The sequence below is a fragment of the Chrysochloris asiatica genome, unplaced genomic scaffold (assembly GCF_000296735.1).
Source record: "Chrysochloris asiatica unplaced genomic scaffold, ChrAsi1.0 scaffold00005, whole genome shotgun sequence".
Classification (NCBI taxonomy): Eukaryota; Metazoa; Chordata; class Mammalia; order Afrosoricida; family Chrysochloridae; genus Chrysochloris; species Chrysochloris asiatica.
In genome coordinates, this window is record NW_006408523.1 from 5,321,777 (window position 1) to 5,337,308 (window position 15,532).

The 15,532-nt window shown below is 44.0% G+C and overlaps 1 protein-coding gene across 1 annotated transcript in view; it reads left to right on the forward strand.

Moving 5' to 3' along the window:
- The window catches only part of USPL1 (ubiquitin specific peptidase like 1), a 47,980-nt gene extending 32,803 nt beyond the window's left edge, over positions 1–15,177 (forward strand). Inside the window, exons 6-8 of the mRNA XM_006832047.1 lie at positions 2,899–3,024; positions 11,225–11,382; positions 13,340–15,177. Coding sequence (XP_006832110.1) covers positions 2,899–3,024; positions 11,225–11,382; positions 13,340–15,177 — 2,122 coding nt within the window. The remainder of the gene's footprint in view (positions 1–2,898; positions 3,025–11,224; positions 11,383–13,339) is intronic.
- The last annotated feature ends 355 nt before the right edge of the window (positions 15,178–15,532 follow it).

The window sequence follows — 15,532 nt, forward strand, 5'->3', positions numbered from 1 at the left end:
TTCTGACTCATAGTAACCCTGTGTAGGGTTCCATAGTAGTGACTGGTGGTTTGAACCACTGGCCTTAATGGTTAGCAGTCCAGAGCTCATCCTATAGCGCCACATCAGGACTCTGCATTAACATGAGCATAGTGCGGATTTACAACACACAGGATAAGTGCATCAGATTAGGGCAGATCACATGGGCTGATTCCATTATGTTAGATCTCATCATAAGGCTTTCTACCTCTTAACTGCCAAACCTGAGAAAGTGGGACTAGCCAGGTTACCACAAACCCTAACTGTCACGGTCTTAGAAATACAAAGATCACCATCTTAGGTCATCCTGCTATTGGGTGTTTGTTGTTGTTGTAAAGTGCCATTGAGTCTGTTTCGATTCATAGTGACCTTACATATAGTTTCCTAAGGAGCTCTGGTAGCATAGTGGCTACAAGTTGGGCTGCTAACCACAAGGTCAGTTGTTTGAAACTACTAGCTGTTCATGGAAGAAAGATGAAGCTGTCTGCTTCTGTAAAGACTTATAGCCTCAGAGACCCTATATAGGGTTGCTATGAGTTGGAACCCACTCCCTGGCACACCACCACCACCAGGAGTGGCTGTTGAGTTTGAACCGCGACCTTGTGGTTCAAATTGACCTTATCCTACAGTGTCACACCAGAGCTCTGTCAGGTATTCATTTTAAAGTGCAAGCTGAAAACTTGTGAAAACAAAATCCTTTCACATCTCGTGGTCTACTTTTTACTTTTTTTCGAGGATCAAGAAAATTATATTGTGTGCCTTCCTTGATTATATGTTTGAAAATACTTCTTTTCACTTTTGGTTTTCAGTAGTAGCTCAACATATTGTGAGTTATTTGAATAAGGACTGAGTTCCTAATACATTTTTTATTTTTAAACTTTGTTTTTCTATGTCATAATAATCTTTACTACAAATGGTAGGTAAATTCATGGTGGACAGAACAATTGGAAACAAACAACTTAGAGCTAACATTGTTTCCTAAAAAGTTGCACCTTAATTATAGTGTGCGTATCTGTGACTGAGCTTCCATTTTATTTTTATTTTTAAACTTCATTGTGAGTCAAGTGAAGGTTTACAGACAAGATCATCAGACAAGATTCAATAAATCCTACACTTTGTTTCATCACAATGATTGCAATTCCTTCCATGGAACAATAGTTAAACCCTGCTTCCTCCCTGTGGCTCCTGTTTCCATTCCACCCTCCTTCCCACCCCTTCTCAACTTGGTCCTTAGGTAAATGCTGCCCTATTCATTTTGAACGATTGACCATTCCATGGTGAATATACCTTACTACTGTCGTTATCCCCCCTATATAGCCATCTAGGACTTGACTGAAAATCGACCCACAAGAGTGAGTTCCTTTCTAGATGTGAAGGATGATCAAGGGCCACAGTCTTGGGTTCCTCCAGTCTTTTTCTGATCATTAAGCTCAGTCTCTCTCTCTCTCTTTTTTTAAAATAATTTTGTGTTTTGTTCTACATTTCTTCCCACTCTTTCTGGGACCTTCTAATGTGATCCTTTACAAGGCAGCTGGTTGTGGTAGCCATTCACCATTTAATTTTTACCATCTCAGAGTCCTGGAGACTGGTATTCACATGTTCCATTAGTCCAGTGGACTCATTGACTCCATGCATCTTCAGTTCTCATCACTCTTGTTTCTTCCACACATGGAGAGACTAATAGCTGCTCCTTAGACTGCCGATAAGGAACTTTTAAGACCCCAGATGTTATAGTAGACTGTAGAACATTGTCTTTGTGGACTATGTTTACCAGTTGACTATGGTGTCCCTTGACACTTTGGTCCTGTGTCATGTTTGATAATATCTAAGAAGTTTTCATCATTTTGTCCCCTGTCTGCTCAACCACATTCATAGTTGTGTTTACAGGAAAGGGAAATCCTCAGGTATAAATACCGTCTTTCAAAAACTCATTTATATATGTGTGGATATTCTCCCACTCTTCCTCCTGTACCCATTCAGCCTGTGTTTCTGTCCATGAATCTACTCACAGAACACTGTTGTTCTAAGGTTGTGTATGTATCAATATTTACCTCTCTCTCTCCTTTATCCTTTGTATATCTGCCTCTGTCTTCATCATTCTCCTGCCAGTCTCCCTTTTCTTGCATATTACCCTTGCTCTTCTTGTATATTACCCTTCCAGTCACCCAAGTTGACATGTGTCTAACTCTATCCAGTGAATTATTCTTCTTCCTTCCCACCCCTGGTAAACTTGAAAGAAGGTTTCTTTTAGTATGAAGCCTTTTCTTGTGTTTTCACAACAGTGAATATTTGTCCTTTGTGACTCTTAATTTCACTCAGTACAGTGTCCTCCAGGTTCATTGATGTTGTGAGGTGCTTCATAGATTGATTGTTAAATCTTCAACGTTGCATAGTATTCTAGTATGTGTGTGTATACTACAGTTTGTTTATCCACTCATCCATTGATTAGCGTTTAGGCTGACTCCGTCTTTTTGCTGTTGTGAATTAAAAACGTTCTGAAAACCTAGAACAATGATTCTCCACTAGAGACATTAGCCAGTGTCTAGGGGCATAGGCGCATGTTGTTTGGCACAGCTGGGGGTGGGGGCTGCTCCTGGTATCTAATGGGTGGAGAGGGCAGATAGACTGTGGTACAGAGGACAGCCCTTTCCAACACAGACTGATTTGGTGCTGGAAGTCCATGATCTTGCCGATGAGAAACGCTTCCTTAGAATAAGGTTTTCCTGCTTCATCTCAAGTCTAAACACTCTCGGGAATTAACGTGGTGCGACTCCACAGGGAGCCCACTGCCATGTTTCGGGTCTGCTTTGGGAGGACATAGACACTGGCTTCATGTTGAGTTCCTTTGTCAGTGAATTTGTATTGCCTCTTTCTTTATAGGTGTATGAAGACCCTCGTCACCTTTACACATGTCATCCCTGAGTGGCACCCACTTAACGCTGCCCATCTTGGCCCGTGTAACAATTGCAGCAACCAGTCACAAATACGAAAAATGGCATTGGAAAAGTGAGTTTAAAATTGCTCTGTAAGTTTTTGAACAAACTTAAGGTGGATTTAAAATTTTTCAGTGCATGGAATTGAACGTGATAACTGCAGCCTGCCCTTGAGGAGTCTGGGCTGACACGGTTTTGAATTGTTCAATGCTGTCTGTCTCACTGCAGCCAGGCAGCGAGTCGTCTCAGCCGAAATACCCCTCAAGAGCCGACTTAGACTCCCAGTGTTTTTTCATCTTTTGCCTTTTCTCTCCCTTTGGGGGAGATTAAGCTTCCATTTTTCTCTCCTGCCAAGTGGCTGGAGTCACTAGAATTCCGGGATTACCTGAATCTAATTTCAAGAACTTTGATGATTCAAACATGAGCTCCCGGCTCATCTCTCTGCATTTTCATCTCCCAGGCTGCCCAGCCTGCTAATTCTTCATCTTGTAAGCATTCTGCTGCCTTTGAGCAGATGGGTTCTTATATTTGATTGTACTTTTCTGTTGGTTCTCATTGGAAGGGCTGGTAGGATGACTTTTTTCCATATCAGTGGAAGCCCCATTCCATTTTAGGCAGTTTGTCTTTCTGTGTTACACACAAACACTTATGTACGTACTCTTTCCCTTCATCTTCAGTCTTCCTTATCTCTAACTGTACATGAAAGAAATGTTTTGACATATAATTTGATAAAGAACTTGGGATGTTAACCTCTGATGCATTTGGATGAGCCAAGAAACCCTTCAGAAATTATTTCAAGTAATACATTCTCAATGAATGTCATTGTGCCCAAAGGCTTAAATGTATCACAGAGCAGTCCCTTCTCCCAACCTCTCCTCAGGCATCTGTTTTAAATTTAAACCCTTGAAGTTTGTATTTAACTAGCGTTTTCAAAATGGTGTGCTTGTAATATTATTCTCTGAAGTCTTATTGTTGGGGAATTGGGTCCGACTCATAGTGACCCTGTAAGGATCTCTGAGGAGGAGCTGGTTTGAACCACCAACCCTGTGGTTCACAGTCTAGTACTTACTCTACAGTGCCACCCCCGGGTCCCTATGCAGTCTAGTCTTCTTTTATTAGGCACTGTCGGGCTGCGAACCGCAAGGTCAACAGTTCAAAACTACCAGCTGTTCTGCAGGAGAAAGATGAGGCTTTCTGCTCCCGTAAAGATTTACAGCCTCGGAAACCCTGTACAAGGGTCACTATGAGTCGGAATCGATTCCACGGCACACAACAACAACAACATACCCATGTCTAAGGAGCTCTGGTAGTGTAGTGGTGAAGAATTGGGCTTTGAACTGCAAGGTCAGCAGTTCAAAACTACCAGTTGTTCTGCAGGAGAAAGATGAGGCTTTCTGCTCCCGTAAAGATTTACAGCCTCAGAAACCCTGTTCAGGGTCGCTATGAGTTGGAACTGACTCCATGGCACATAACCACCACCACCATACCCATGATTGGGCTCATCTTGTTTGTCTCTCCCGATATCACTATTCTCCCGGTATGATAGGTGTATTGTGTGTTCTCCTGGTGTGATAGGTTGTGTGGCCTCACAGTATGATAATGTATTGTGTGTTCCTCCGGTGTGATAGGTTGTGTTGTGTGTTATCCTGCTGTGATAAGTTGTGCTGAGTGTGTGTATCCCATTCCTCCAGCCCCCCAGAGTGAAATGTTGTGTTGGGTGGTCCCCTGGTGTGTGATAGGTTGTGCTGTGTGTTTTCCCGGTGTGATAGGTTGTGCTGTGTGTCTCCCCCCCCCCCCCAGTGTGATAGGTTGTATTGTGTGTTCTTCTAATGTGATAGGTTGTGTAATGTGGTCCCCTGGTGTGGTAGGTTGAGTTGTATGTTTCCCCAGTGTGGTAGGTTGTGTTGTGTGTTTATTTCTTCTATCAGTTGTGTTTGTTATGAGTGTACATAGGCAGTTCCCTCTTAAGCCAGGTGCTGTACATGCTTGTGTTTCGTTTCTGTTGGTGGTGATGTTAAATGCCACCTACTAGAATCTGACTCAGCGACCCTGTGTTGTGTTTTCAAGGAATGGGAGCCACTGGCGACCTGCGATTCAAACTGAGTTTGCAGTCCAGCCCATTAACTCACAGCATCACATTTAGAACTCTTTTCTTTGACTTATTACATTTTAAAGAAAATGTATTTATTGGTATTTCCCCCCCCAAATTCTTCAAACCTCTGTAATAAATTTTCCAAATATTAATGCTTCCATCTTTGAGTCGTCCCCCCTCCTCACCCCCAGCTACTGAAACCCTAAGCTTTTCTGGGTCAGCCTTCCATTCTGCGTTGATTCCTCTTTGGGCCTACCACATGGGGGTGTTGTTTGCACCCTGTCAGCGACCACTGTCGGGGACCCGCCTCAACATAGGTTTTTGGTTCACGAGGTGGAGATATCTGGTGGCGGGTAAAGATATAGAACGAATACACAGAAAGACACAAAGAGGGAGACAAAGAAACACTCCGAAACCAGGGTGGATGTGGGACTGGCATCAGGCCAATCCTGCATTGCAAACATCTCAGCCAGGAAGGCCGTAATTTCCTGCATAGTAACATTTTGGCTAAGCAGGCAATATGGTTGCAATGCTAGACTGAGCCCCCTGCATGCTGTAACGCACGCCTTGCCAGTCATAATGCACACCTGGGTCGGTCTGTGCCTCTGTTTTATTTAGGGGAGGAGCTTCACACAAAGCTGGGAGGGACTAAGACAAGGTACAGCTAACATACGTAATTTTCCAGACATTCCGGCAACTTTACATCGTAATTAGCAGTTTCGAGTCTCATGACCGCAACTTGATTTCTCAAGCTTAATAGCAACTTGGTTTCTCAAGCTTAATTAACATACCTTTTAGCACCTATCCTTAAGTGGGGGAAAGAGAAGGAGGATTGGAAGGATTCCCATTGTGTTGGCTGCCTGGGCCAGGTTTGCAGGAAGAAGCCAGGCACCTAGGTGAATGGCCTGCACCTGGAAATACTTTAGGCAGGGGAGTCCTATTGTCCTTAGAACAGAGACCGGGGAGCCACCCAATTTACTTTGATTGAATTCTCTGAGGGAAGAACTTTGCCTGTTCCTGGAATTTTACAGTCTTGGCTTTTAGGAAAATATCACATTTATCTGTGGATATCAAGGCTTCATGTCTGCATTTATTAATAACAAACCTAACTGGATACTAAGATGAAAAACAATTTGCTATGACTGCCAGGTGACTAGAGTCTGTTCCTCAGAGCCTGCGGCCTGTATGGGCTGCAACACTTGGGCCCACAGGGCCTCGAACTCCTGACCGGGTCTGGACGGTCTGCAACAGACCCCCCACATTCCGCATTCCTGTGTCCTGTAATTACTGAGAGACTTCTCAGGGTTCTGTGGGTCAGCTATGCTCTGGTTGTCCGTGTACCACTCTTAGTGTCTCTGTGGTGGCGTGCTCCCTCCTGCTGGGCAAGTCCCCACTCTTCTGTTGGCTTTTAGTCTTCAACTGTTCATTCTTGTGTCTTTTTAAATCTCCTTCCCCTTTCTTTATCAATGTTTAGAGGGGAGATCTTTTTATTATATTTTAAGCTCGCTTCCTTAATGAGGAGGGGAGGGGAGGGGAGGGGTTGGGGCAGCTGCATGTAAGTTTTGCCATCCATGTAATTCCATGAAAGTGTTTATCCCTGCTTTTTCTCAAGCCCCAGTATTGAAGATGTAAACTTACACTGTTATTTTGTTGGATCTGTTTAATGGGTTGCGTTGAAACATTTTTTAATTATGTAGCTAGGATTACAGATTGATGCTGTAATCTGGAAGGCTGTCCTTTAGTGGGCTGATTTATAAGCAGACTTACTTATTTGGACACTCCTTGTAATCTTTCGAAAGCAATTAAATTAGTATGTAAAATTTTACTGAAATGTTGTAAATGTATAAGACAAGGTCGGTATAGTATTTTGTTTTAAAATTGTGTAACTTGATTTGTTGGTGTCTAATGACGTGTTGGTGTGGCACTGCAGAATAATGAACTGGAATGTAAGTTCAATTTGAACCACCAGGTCGGTGATTCAAACCCACCAGCTGATCTCAGAAACCCTATATAGGGTTTTTGAGTCAGAACCAACCTGATGGCACTTAACAACAGCAATGGAGTTTAGAAGACTCCTGGTGTGGCGCTGTAGGATGAGTGCTGGACTGCTAACCTCAAGATTGGCAGTTCAAACCCACCAGCTGATCCTCAGAAACCCTATACAGGATCACTATGAGTTGGAATCAACTCACTGGTACTTGGCAACAGCAATAACAGAGTTTAGAAACAAATTTAGTATAGTTTTTAGGGGTAACTTAAAAATAATTAGGCCTAGGTCAGAGAGGGAGAGGAAGACCCCCAGAGAGATGAATTAGCAAGGTGGCAGCATCAATGTGCTCAAGCATGGCAATAACTGTTAAGGTTGGCCCAGGATCAGACAGTGTTTCGTTCTGTTGTGCATAGTGTCACTATGTGTCGGTATCGACTTGATGGCACCTAACAACAACAACAACAACATCATTATATGGTGTTCAGTCTTTTAGCGTCCTAAAGATAGACATCGCTGATAAGTTCCCTGATCACCTAATCAGATAAACCACATCTGGAATGTGTTTCCACTTGAAGGCTTGCTTAGAAAAAGGTGTCATTGATAATTAGGTCACTCTATCGAGTGTGGGCCAATGTGCTAGGTTTTTTCCAGTGAGTGATTTAGGGTTGTATTCCTATTGTTGACGTGAAGCACCAGATTTCAGAAGTGAACTTTTCATTGCTGCCACAGGATCTGGCCGAGTCGTTGCCTAGACTGGCGCTGTTTAGGCTTATTTATTTCAACTTGTGTTCCCAGTGACATTAAACAACTTCTTGTCAAGGAAAGGGTGGGCAGTGTAAGAGGAAGGCTGGCATTTTTGGTCTGTTTTGTTGAAGGCTTGACAAAGACTAAAATTCTGCTTTTTAAGTATTAGTTGTTTGTCAGAAAATTCTTCATCATTTATAAAATCCCTCAATGACCTGCAAAGAATATAGCATGTAAATCTTTGTTGAACAATTGAATTTCTCTAAAGGTCAGTTTTCTTGTTACAACTAATGTGGATCGATTCTATTTGAATTTCAGGTGATCTCATTCATACTTCTTAATTGACTGAGGGCCTGAAATCGTTCAAACAATGATGTGTAATAGAGCTAACATATAATGAAGTTGAAAAACTAATTTGAAGGGGTTTTTTTCTCCCTAAAACCTACATTAGTACAGTTGACAAGTACATATATTGAATGCACATTATTAGAATTTTCTGAAACATGAATCATTGCATCGTTTGAGAGGGTGATTGAAGGCTTTTTGGGCATTTGCCGATGTTCTGCTTCTGTCTTTGGGTTGTATGACTTCTTGAACCATTCGTTTCCTTTTGGTTTTTCCCCCTAAGTGGTAGTGGTCTTGCTGAGCCCTATTGAGTCGGTTCCAACTCATAGCAACCCTGTGTAGGGTTTCTGGGGCTGTAAATCTTTGTGGGAGCAGAAAGCCTCATTGTTCCAATCCGGAGCAGCTGGGGGGCTCGAACCGCTTACCAGTGCTTATCCTACAGCACTACCACCCTTTCCTTTAGCTAGAACCTTATAATGTGATGGGTTGAACTCCAAGTTAGGGAGGCGAATAATGCAAAGGGATTTTGGCAGGAAATCTGTAGTTGACTCTTGTCTTGGGTCTGTGCTGTTAACTCCCTCCCATTCAATTTTCCCATGGCTCAGGTGAAACCTAACAGTTTCCTCACTCTGAGCTCATTTTTTACTGTGTCTGCTGGTATTGCAGGGAGGAAGAAGCCTAGGAACAAACAAAATTCAGCTCCAACCTGGGGAGGAAGTTGTACCCTTACCTCAGAGACTGGAAGTGAGACTCCCAGAATAGTGGTAGGACAAGAGTAGAGCTTTGTGGGACACCCGCTCACTCCAAAAGGAAACTGAGCTTAGAAGAGAAGAAGGGATGCGAATATAACACTTAGCTTTACTTGGCTGACCCCAAAATGCCATTGTTTGATACTTGGTTTTATTGTATGCCTTTAGGATGGAAATGTTACCTACTAATCTGTGGGCCATGTGTTGTAAAGGGTTTCCCAGTCTCAGAGATGTTCAATACAGGAGAGGGAAGCACATTTGGAATTTATGAAATTTCACAGAGATCGAAAGTTGTGTGGAGAGGGTATGGTGAGGGTTTTGTCAGTGTCTGGGTGAAGCGATAGCAAAACACAATCAAGAACTGACCACTCCGTAGCTGGCACTGTCTAGTCGTCTGGTCTCGGGGCAAATGAGGCCATAGTTCAAGTGGACGAGTTGCTTCTTGGGCTGGTGTAAGAGACTGCTTTTGAATTGATGTAATTGCACAAATTGTTCTCTATTTTGGCTGGATAAGAAAATCAAATTCCCACCTTATTGGGATTTTCTGACAAATGACTTGTTGATGTCTAGGGATGTTCTCTTGTGTTTAATGAGAGTTGGAGCATCTGTGCCCACAGAAGAATGCTGGGAGGAGCAGGTTTTACGTCATTTACAGAAGGATGTTGTAGAAGGCTTGGGGTGCCTAGGAAGCATAAAAATGTGCCAGGTGGTGTCTGTGCAGTATTGTGTTTCTTGGCGTTAATAAGCATGTCTGCAAACAAACCATTTCCCGGATTGGCCAGTGTAGGGATCTACAGGGGAAATTTTAGTAACTAGCTTCGGTGGCTATCTTGAAAGGTGTTACATGAAGCCATAGGAACGAAATATTCGTAATCTAAAGAGGCAGCTGCCAAGTTGGTGCCATGGTATGGTTCACTTGGCAGCATTCTTCCACAGACAGAAGCCTGCTGATTTTGTAGGATAAGCACTGAACTGCTAACCATAGGCCGGCAGTTCAAACCTACCGGTTGCTCCACAGGAGAGAGATGAGGCTCTGCTCCCATAAAGATTTGCAGCCTCAGAATCCCTCTACACAGGCTCGCTATGAGTCAGAATAGACTCAGTGGCAGTGAGGGTTTGTGGTTTTTGTTTGTTGGTCTTATTCTTCCCTAGTGGTATGTTGTACAATCATTGATGTCTGAGATTTGGTAAAATAAGGTGTGATTTTTAAAAGCAATGGGAGAGAGTTTAGCATTACAAGTAGAGTTTTGCAGGACTTTTAATAAGTTTTGAAGACTTGACTATTCTTCAACAGAATGATTGGCAGGAGCTAATTTACAGTTTATCCCTAGTCAGTCTGAAGATAGGCGTTTTGGACATGGATTCAAAGTTCATTTCAGCTGAATACATTTTGATAAAGCTAAGTAAGTTTTGACAGCTGTTCAAATATTGAGAAAGGAGATGTTTGACATTTTCCTTAAATCCTGAGAGCTTTGTTAAACTTAGCCATTTTTAAGCCCATCTTTGTTTTTTATTTTCTTGTGTGACATGTTACTATAAATGTAAAATACGTTTTTCTGGAATTATGGATGTTTGGGATAAGCCTTGGTAGCACTGCAAATGAGGCATTAGGCAGGCAGTTAACCACAGGGTTCAAACCCAGCAATGGGAGAAAGTTGAGGCAGTCTGCTCCCCTAAAGTTAGGGAGCCCCAAGGAACAGTTCTCCACCCAATAGGGTCGCTGTGAGTTAAGATCTACTCCATGGCAGTGGTGGACTGTGGATATTTGGAAGCTTATCGTTAAATCTACCAGTACGTTGTGTTTTGTGCTCTGCCTAGTGACAGATTAAGACTTAGATACCAAACAAAAATGTTAATTTCTGTAATAACTAAAATAGGCCAAATGATTGGTATGCTGGTAGTGTTTTGTTGTTTGTTCTTACAGTGTATTTAGCTGTCTTAGGTTTGCTACTTTGTTTTGCGTATTGACAACCCCACCCCACAAGAAAAGCAACTGATTTGGACACTTGGCAGCCAAGAGCATTCTCTAAGGTGTGGGTTTGGGCCTTTGATTCTGCCCACCAGCTACTAAGAGATCTATTTTTGCTCCTGAATAGTGCCGCTGCTGGCAGAGTTCCTGCCAGTTAACGTGCCGTGTGTAAACCATACTGTAGGTGATGGCTTCTGACCACCAGCAAGGCTGTTCTGAGGCCTGGTTGGTGCGAGTTCTCTGTTTCTGGTGAAGACTCACATCTGGAGGTTCCCAAGAAAAATGAGTGCACTTAGTCCTGATAGATTAGTGTTTGCGTGATGTCGTAGCCTCAGTACCGCGGCACTGAACTCGTCTGCCTTCCCTTCTTTTTCTTCTCCCCAGAGTGTCCCCCATCTTCATGGTGCACTTCGTGGAAGGCCTACCTCATCAGGACTTACAGCGGCTTTCGTTTCATTTTGAAGACTCTCTTTACCAAGTCACTTCAGTAATTCAGTACCAAGCGAACAATCATTTCATAACCTGGGTCTTAGATGCTAATGGTAAGTGTTCACATGGCTTCTTTTATGGTAATAAACATGGAAATGAAATGCTAGTTTAAAAATAATAAAACTTTTACCTTTTTTTTTCCCTATTTTTTTTTAATAAAATTTTGTTCTGTTTTTTTGTGAACGTTTACACGGCAAGTTGGGTTCCCTTGACAGTTTCTGCAGAAAGTGATGAGTGCATTTCTCATAGTGTGACCGCATCCTCATTCTGGAGTTCTGGTCTTCCCATTTCCAGACTCTGGGTTGCCTGCCCCTTCATCTCCTCATCTTTGCTTTGAAATAAATGCTTGCCCATTTGGCCTCCTAACCTGTCACCACAGGGGGTTAAACAGTGGGCCACTAAACAAAAGGTCGACACTTTGAACCCACCAGCCGCTCTGTGGGAGCAAGATGAGGTTGGCTGCTCCTGTAAAGATTTACGGTCTTTGAAACCCCTGAGGAGCAGTTCTGCTGGGAGCGGTGGGGTCACTGGGAGTAGGTATGGGCTCTTCTTGGTGTGTTTTAGGAGAGCACTGATCTAGTGGGTCCTTTGTTTTCTGTGCCACTCAGCTTTTCTGTTAGAAGCAGCTCTCAGTCTCTCGGGCTCTAAGTTTGAAGAGGGTCTCAGTGGCCCTGCCTGTCAGTCTAGTCGGATTGATGACTTTGAGATTTAGTCTGCATTTCTCTCTGGTTCTAAGGAGAATATCTATAGTGCTCCATCCAGTCAGGCCCCTTAGTGGTGGCAGCCGGGTACCAGCTAGTTCTTCTGGTCTCAGGGTAGTTAAAGTTGTGGCTTTTTTGTACACTGCTGAACTTACTACAGACTTGTTTCTTTGTGATTTTGGTTGTCTTCATACTTTTTTGCTTCTGACAAGTTTCTGTCTTACATGGTCGCTTTAAAGTTTTTAAGATCCCAGATGCACCTCAACTCAGTAGGATGCAGAACATGAATTTTGTGAGCTTTGTCACTCTGGTTCCCTGTGCTCTCCCATGGGACTCAACTGCACACGGCAACAAAATGATGCCGCTTGACAGAAATCTGGAGTCTGTGACATATTTGCTGTGCCCCATTTCCATGAAATTGAATGCTTTTTCCATCCATTTCCATTTTGTAGATGCATGGATATTGTTTTATACAGTGGGCATGTGGCTTGTTTGGAAATATCAGCAATAGGAGCTCATGTAATTGGTTATTATTTAAAAGCTGTTACCTGTCCACATTTATAGTTAACATTTCCCAAATTACCATGTGGTATTAAGCGAACTATAAATATGAAAACACGCCTTCCTTCCCTTCACCCCACACCACCCACCAGCATCTGGCCACTTCCCTTTTTGTTGAAACTGATGGTCTCCTCATCCCTAACCTCACTCCATCATGAGTCCTGGTCCCGCAGCCCCCTGGGGAGCCATGCTGGCTGAGACAGCCACCGATGACCACCTGCTCAGAGTAAGGGGCTCTTCACACATCTGATCTGAGCCCCTCAGCATTGTCAGTAGACTGGTCCTAGCCCTTAAACTCGTCCCTTGTCATTCATCACACCATTTCCACGGAAACTCAGAAATGAAATAAGAATTGAAACAGATGTTGGTACCTGAGGTCAGATGCTGTATTTAACTGAGCATTCATATATACGAAACAGCTTCGATTTTTGACATGGTTGTAGTCTGAGCCACAAATTTAAATATTATACTTCCATCTTGAATTGTAGGGGAAAAGTGCAAATTTACTTCAGTTTTTGTTTTGTTTTTCCTTCAAACATGTGGGTATGTAAGTCCATAGCCTTTGTTATCCAGAAAAAAAAAAGATTTTAACATTTGGCCGATAGAAGTGGCGGCCCGAGGGGGGGAAGGACATGCTTCGGCATGTCCTCCTCTGGTCTGGTCAGCAGTCCAGGCACCTAAAGGGAAGGGGCCTAAGGAGGTGGCCAGTGAAGGTCTAATCTCTTCCCCCTCTCTCCCACTCTCCCAGGAAGTTGGCTTGAATGTGATGACCTAAAAGGCTCCTGTTCCGAGAGACGTGAGAGATTTGAAGTTCCTGCTTCGGAGATTCATATTGTTATTTGGGAAAGAAAACCGTCCGAAATGACAGATAGAGCAGCTGCCAGCCTGCCGCGTCAGAAGACGAATGACCAGCCTGCTCAGGGCAGTCAGGAGTCGGAGCTGCCACCGGTGTGCCCTGGGGGCGGAGCTGCTGAGGCTGAGACGTCCTCTGAAACTCAGCCCTCAGGTGTGTCCGGCGCCCCGCCTGCTCTGCCACAGTGTGAAGCTGTGGCTAGTGATCTGCTTGATGATGACATTTTAGCGTTGACCTTGGAAGAAATGCAGGCGAATGCTGCAACGTTCCTGTTCGAAAGTGAACCTCTGGGAGAAAAGACAGGAGTTGCTGGACCACGTGCTTTGCCATCACAAGAATCATTCGTGGATTCTTTAGTAGCAGCTCCATGTACGGCGAAGATGACCAGTGACCAAATTGTGGCTGTCAGTGTTCCACCTCGAGCAATGACTGCAAACGTGCCATCTTTGCAGCTGAATGCAGGAGACACTATAGTCACAAAGCCTGTGAGTGTCGATGCTACTGCCAGCCTTGCGCAGGGAGCAAAGGCAGCAGAAACTACGATGGATTCTCAGCTAAGCCCATTCCTCACACCAGAAACTGAGGCGCTAAAGCCAGAACAACACAGTGCATCTCAGGGCTTGACCATGAAGAAAAAAGAGCCTGTTACAGAGTCTCCAGCCATGGCGAAGAGGTCCGCCCAGAAACAACCTGTGAAAGAAAGTCAGAAGAAGCCGTTTGTGGGAAGTTGGGTGAAAGGCCTGTTAAGCAAGGGTGCTTCTTTCATGCCGCCTTGTGTCTCAGCTCACACACGGAACACGAGAACTGATTTGCAGCCAGCAGTGAAAGGGGCTAGTAATTTTGGTGGCTTTAAAACTAAGGGGGTAAACCGGAAGGCCAGCCAGGTTTCCAGGAAAGCACGCCAGCGTGCAAGCCAGCCTCCTCCAAGTAGTCATTCCCCGCCAAGTAAGCCCTCCTCAGAATGCACAGCTTCTCACAGGTATGCTGACGTTCCCAAGGCGATTGACGAAAGTGTCGCCCCCGGAGCTCAGCTCAACCCCAGCTCTTCTGGATACCAAAACGGCGGTGCTGTAGCGAACCTGGGAGACTCAGTAGACAGCCAGATACACCAGCTGCGACTAAAACTTCTTAAAAAACTCAAGGCAAAAAAGAAGAAACTAGCTGCTCTCACGTCGTCCCCGCAGAATGGAACGCTTCCTAGTGGGAACTTGGAAGATGGGTCCCACTGTGGATCTCCCAATGACTGCGAATCCATCGAGCAGTTGTTAAGCGAGCTGCAGTATCAGATTGACGTTGCGGACAGCCAGTCCGGATGCACACCACTTCCCAGCACTTCCCCATACGGTGGTCAAACCCAGGAGGAGATTTTAGCAGAACTGCTCTCTCCTGCAACTGTTGTCCCAACAGAGCTTCCAGAGTGTGGGGAACCTGACTTTAGGTATTTGGAAATGGGAGATACCCACATTCCAGCACCTGTACCCAATGAACTAAGCACAGTTCCCCAAAGTGCACCCCTGGGGCAGGACCACAATTACTGCAGTCCCACCAAGAACAACCCAGATGATTTTCAGGCAGACTCACTAACAAACGGCTCCTGCGATCGAACGTTAAACTTGGAGAGTTCCTTGAAGACTGATATTTTTGATGAATTTTTTTCTACTTCAGCATTAACTTTATCAAATGATCCATTAGACTTGCCTCACTTTGATGAGTATCTGTTTGAGAGTTGTTGATCACCTGTCCGCACTTTAGTTTGATATTTATTACTGCTCTTGAAGAGCTGACGTTGGGCTATTTGGTAGTGTGTCCACACTGGCCTTGTCTGAACCATTGTGAATCTAATGGAAGCTGCTGGAGACTCCTTTGGGTCGACCTAAAAACATGTGCTGTGTTTGACACATTAAAAATCTCACCAATTCTTCCGTGTTTTGGTTTCATTTTGTACCTGTAGAGAATGTGGATTTCAGAACATTAATGAAAATGAAAGCTGGTGCTTTGATTTGGCTGTTAGGCTGTGGTCTTTGGTAAGTCTGTCCGAACGCAGACTGAGTGTTAAGGGATACCAGCTTCCCCTATGTAAGTCTGTTC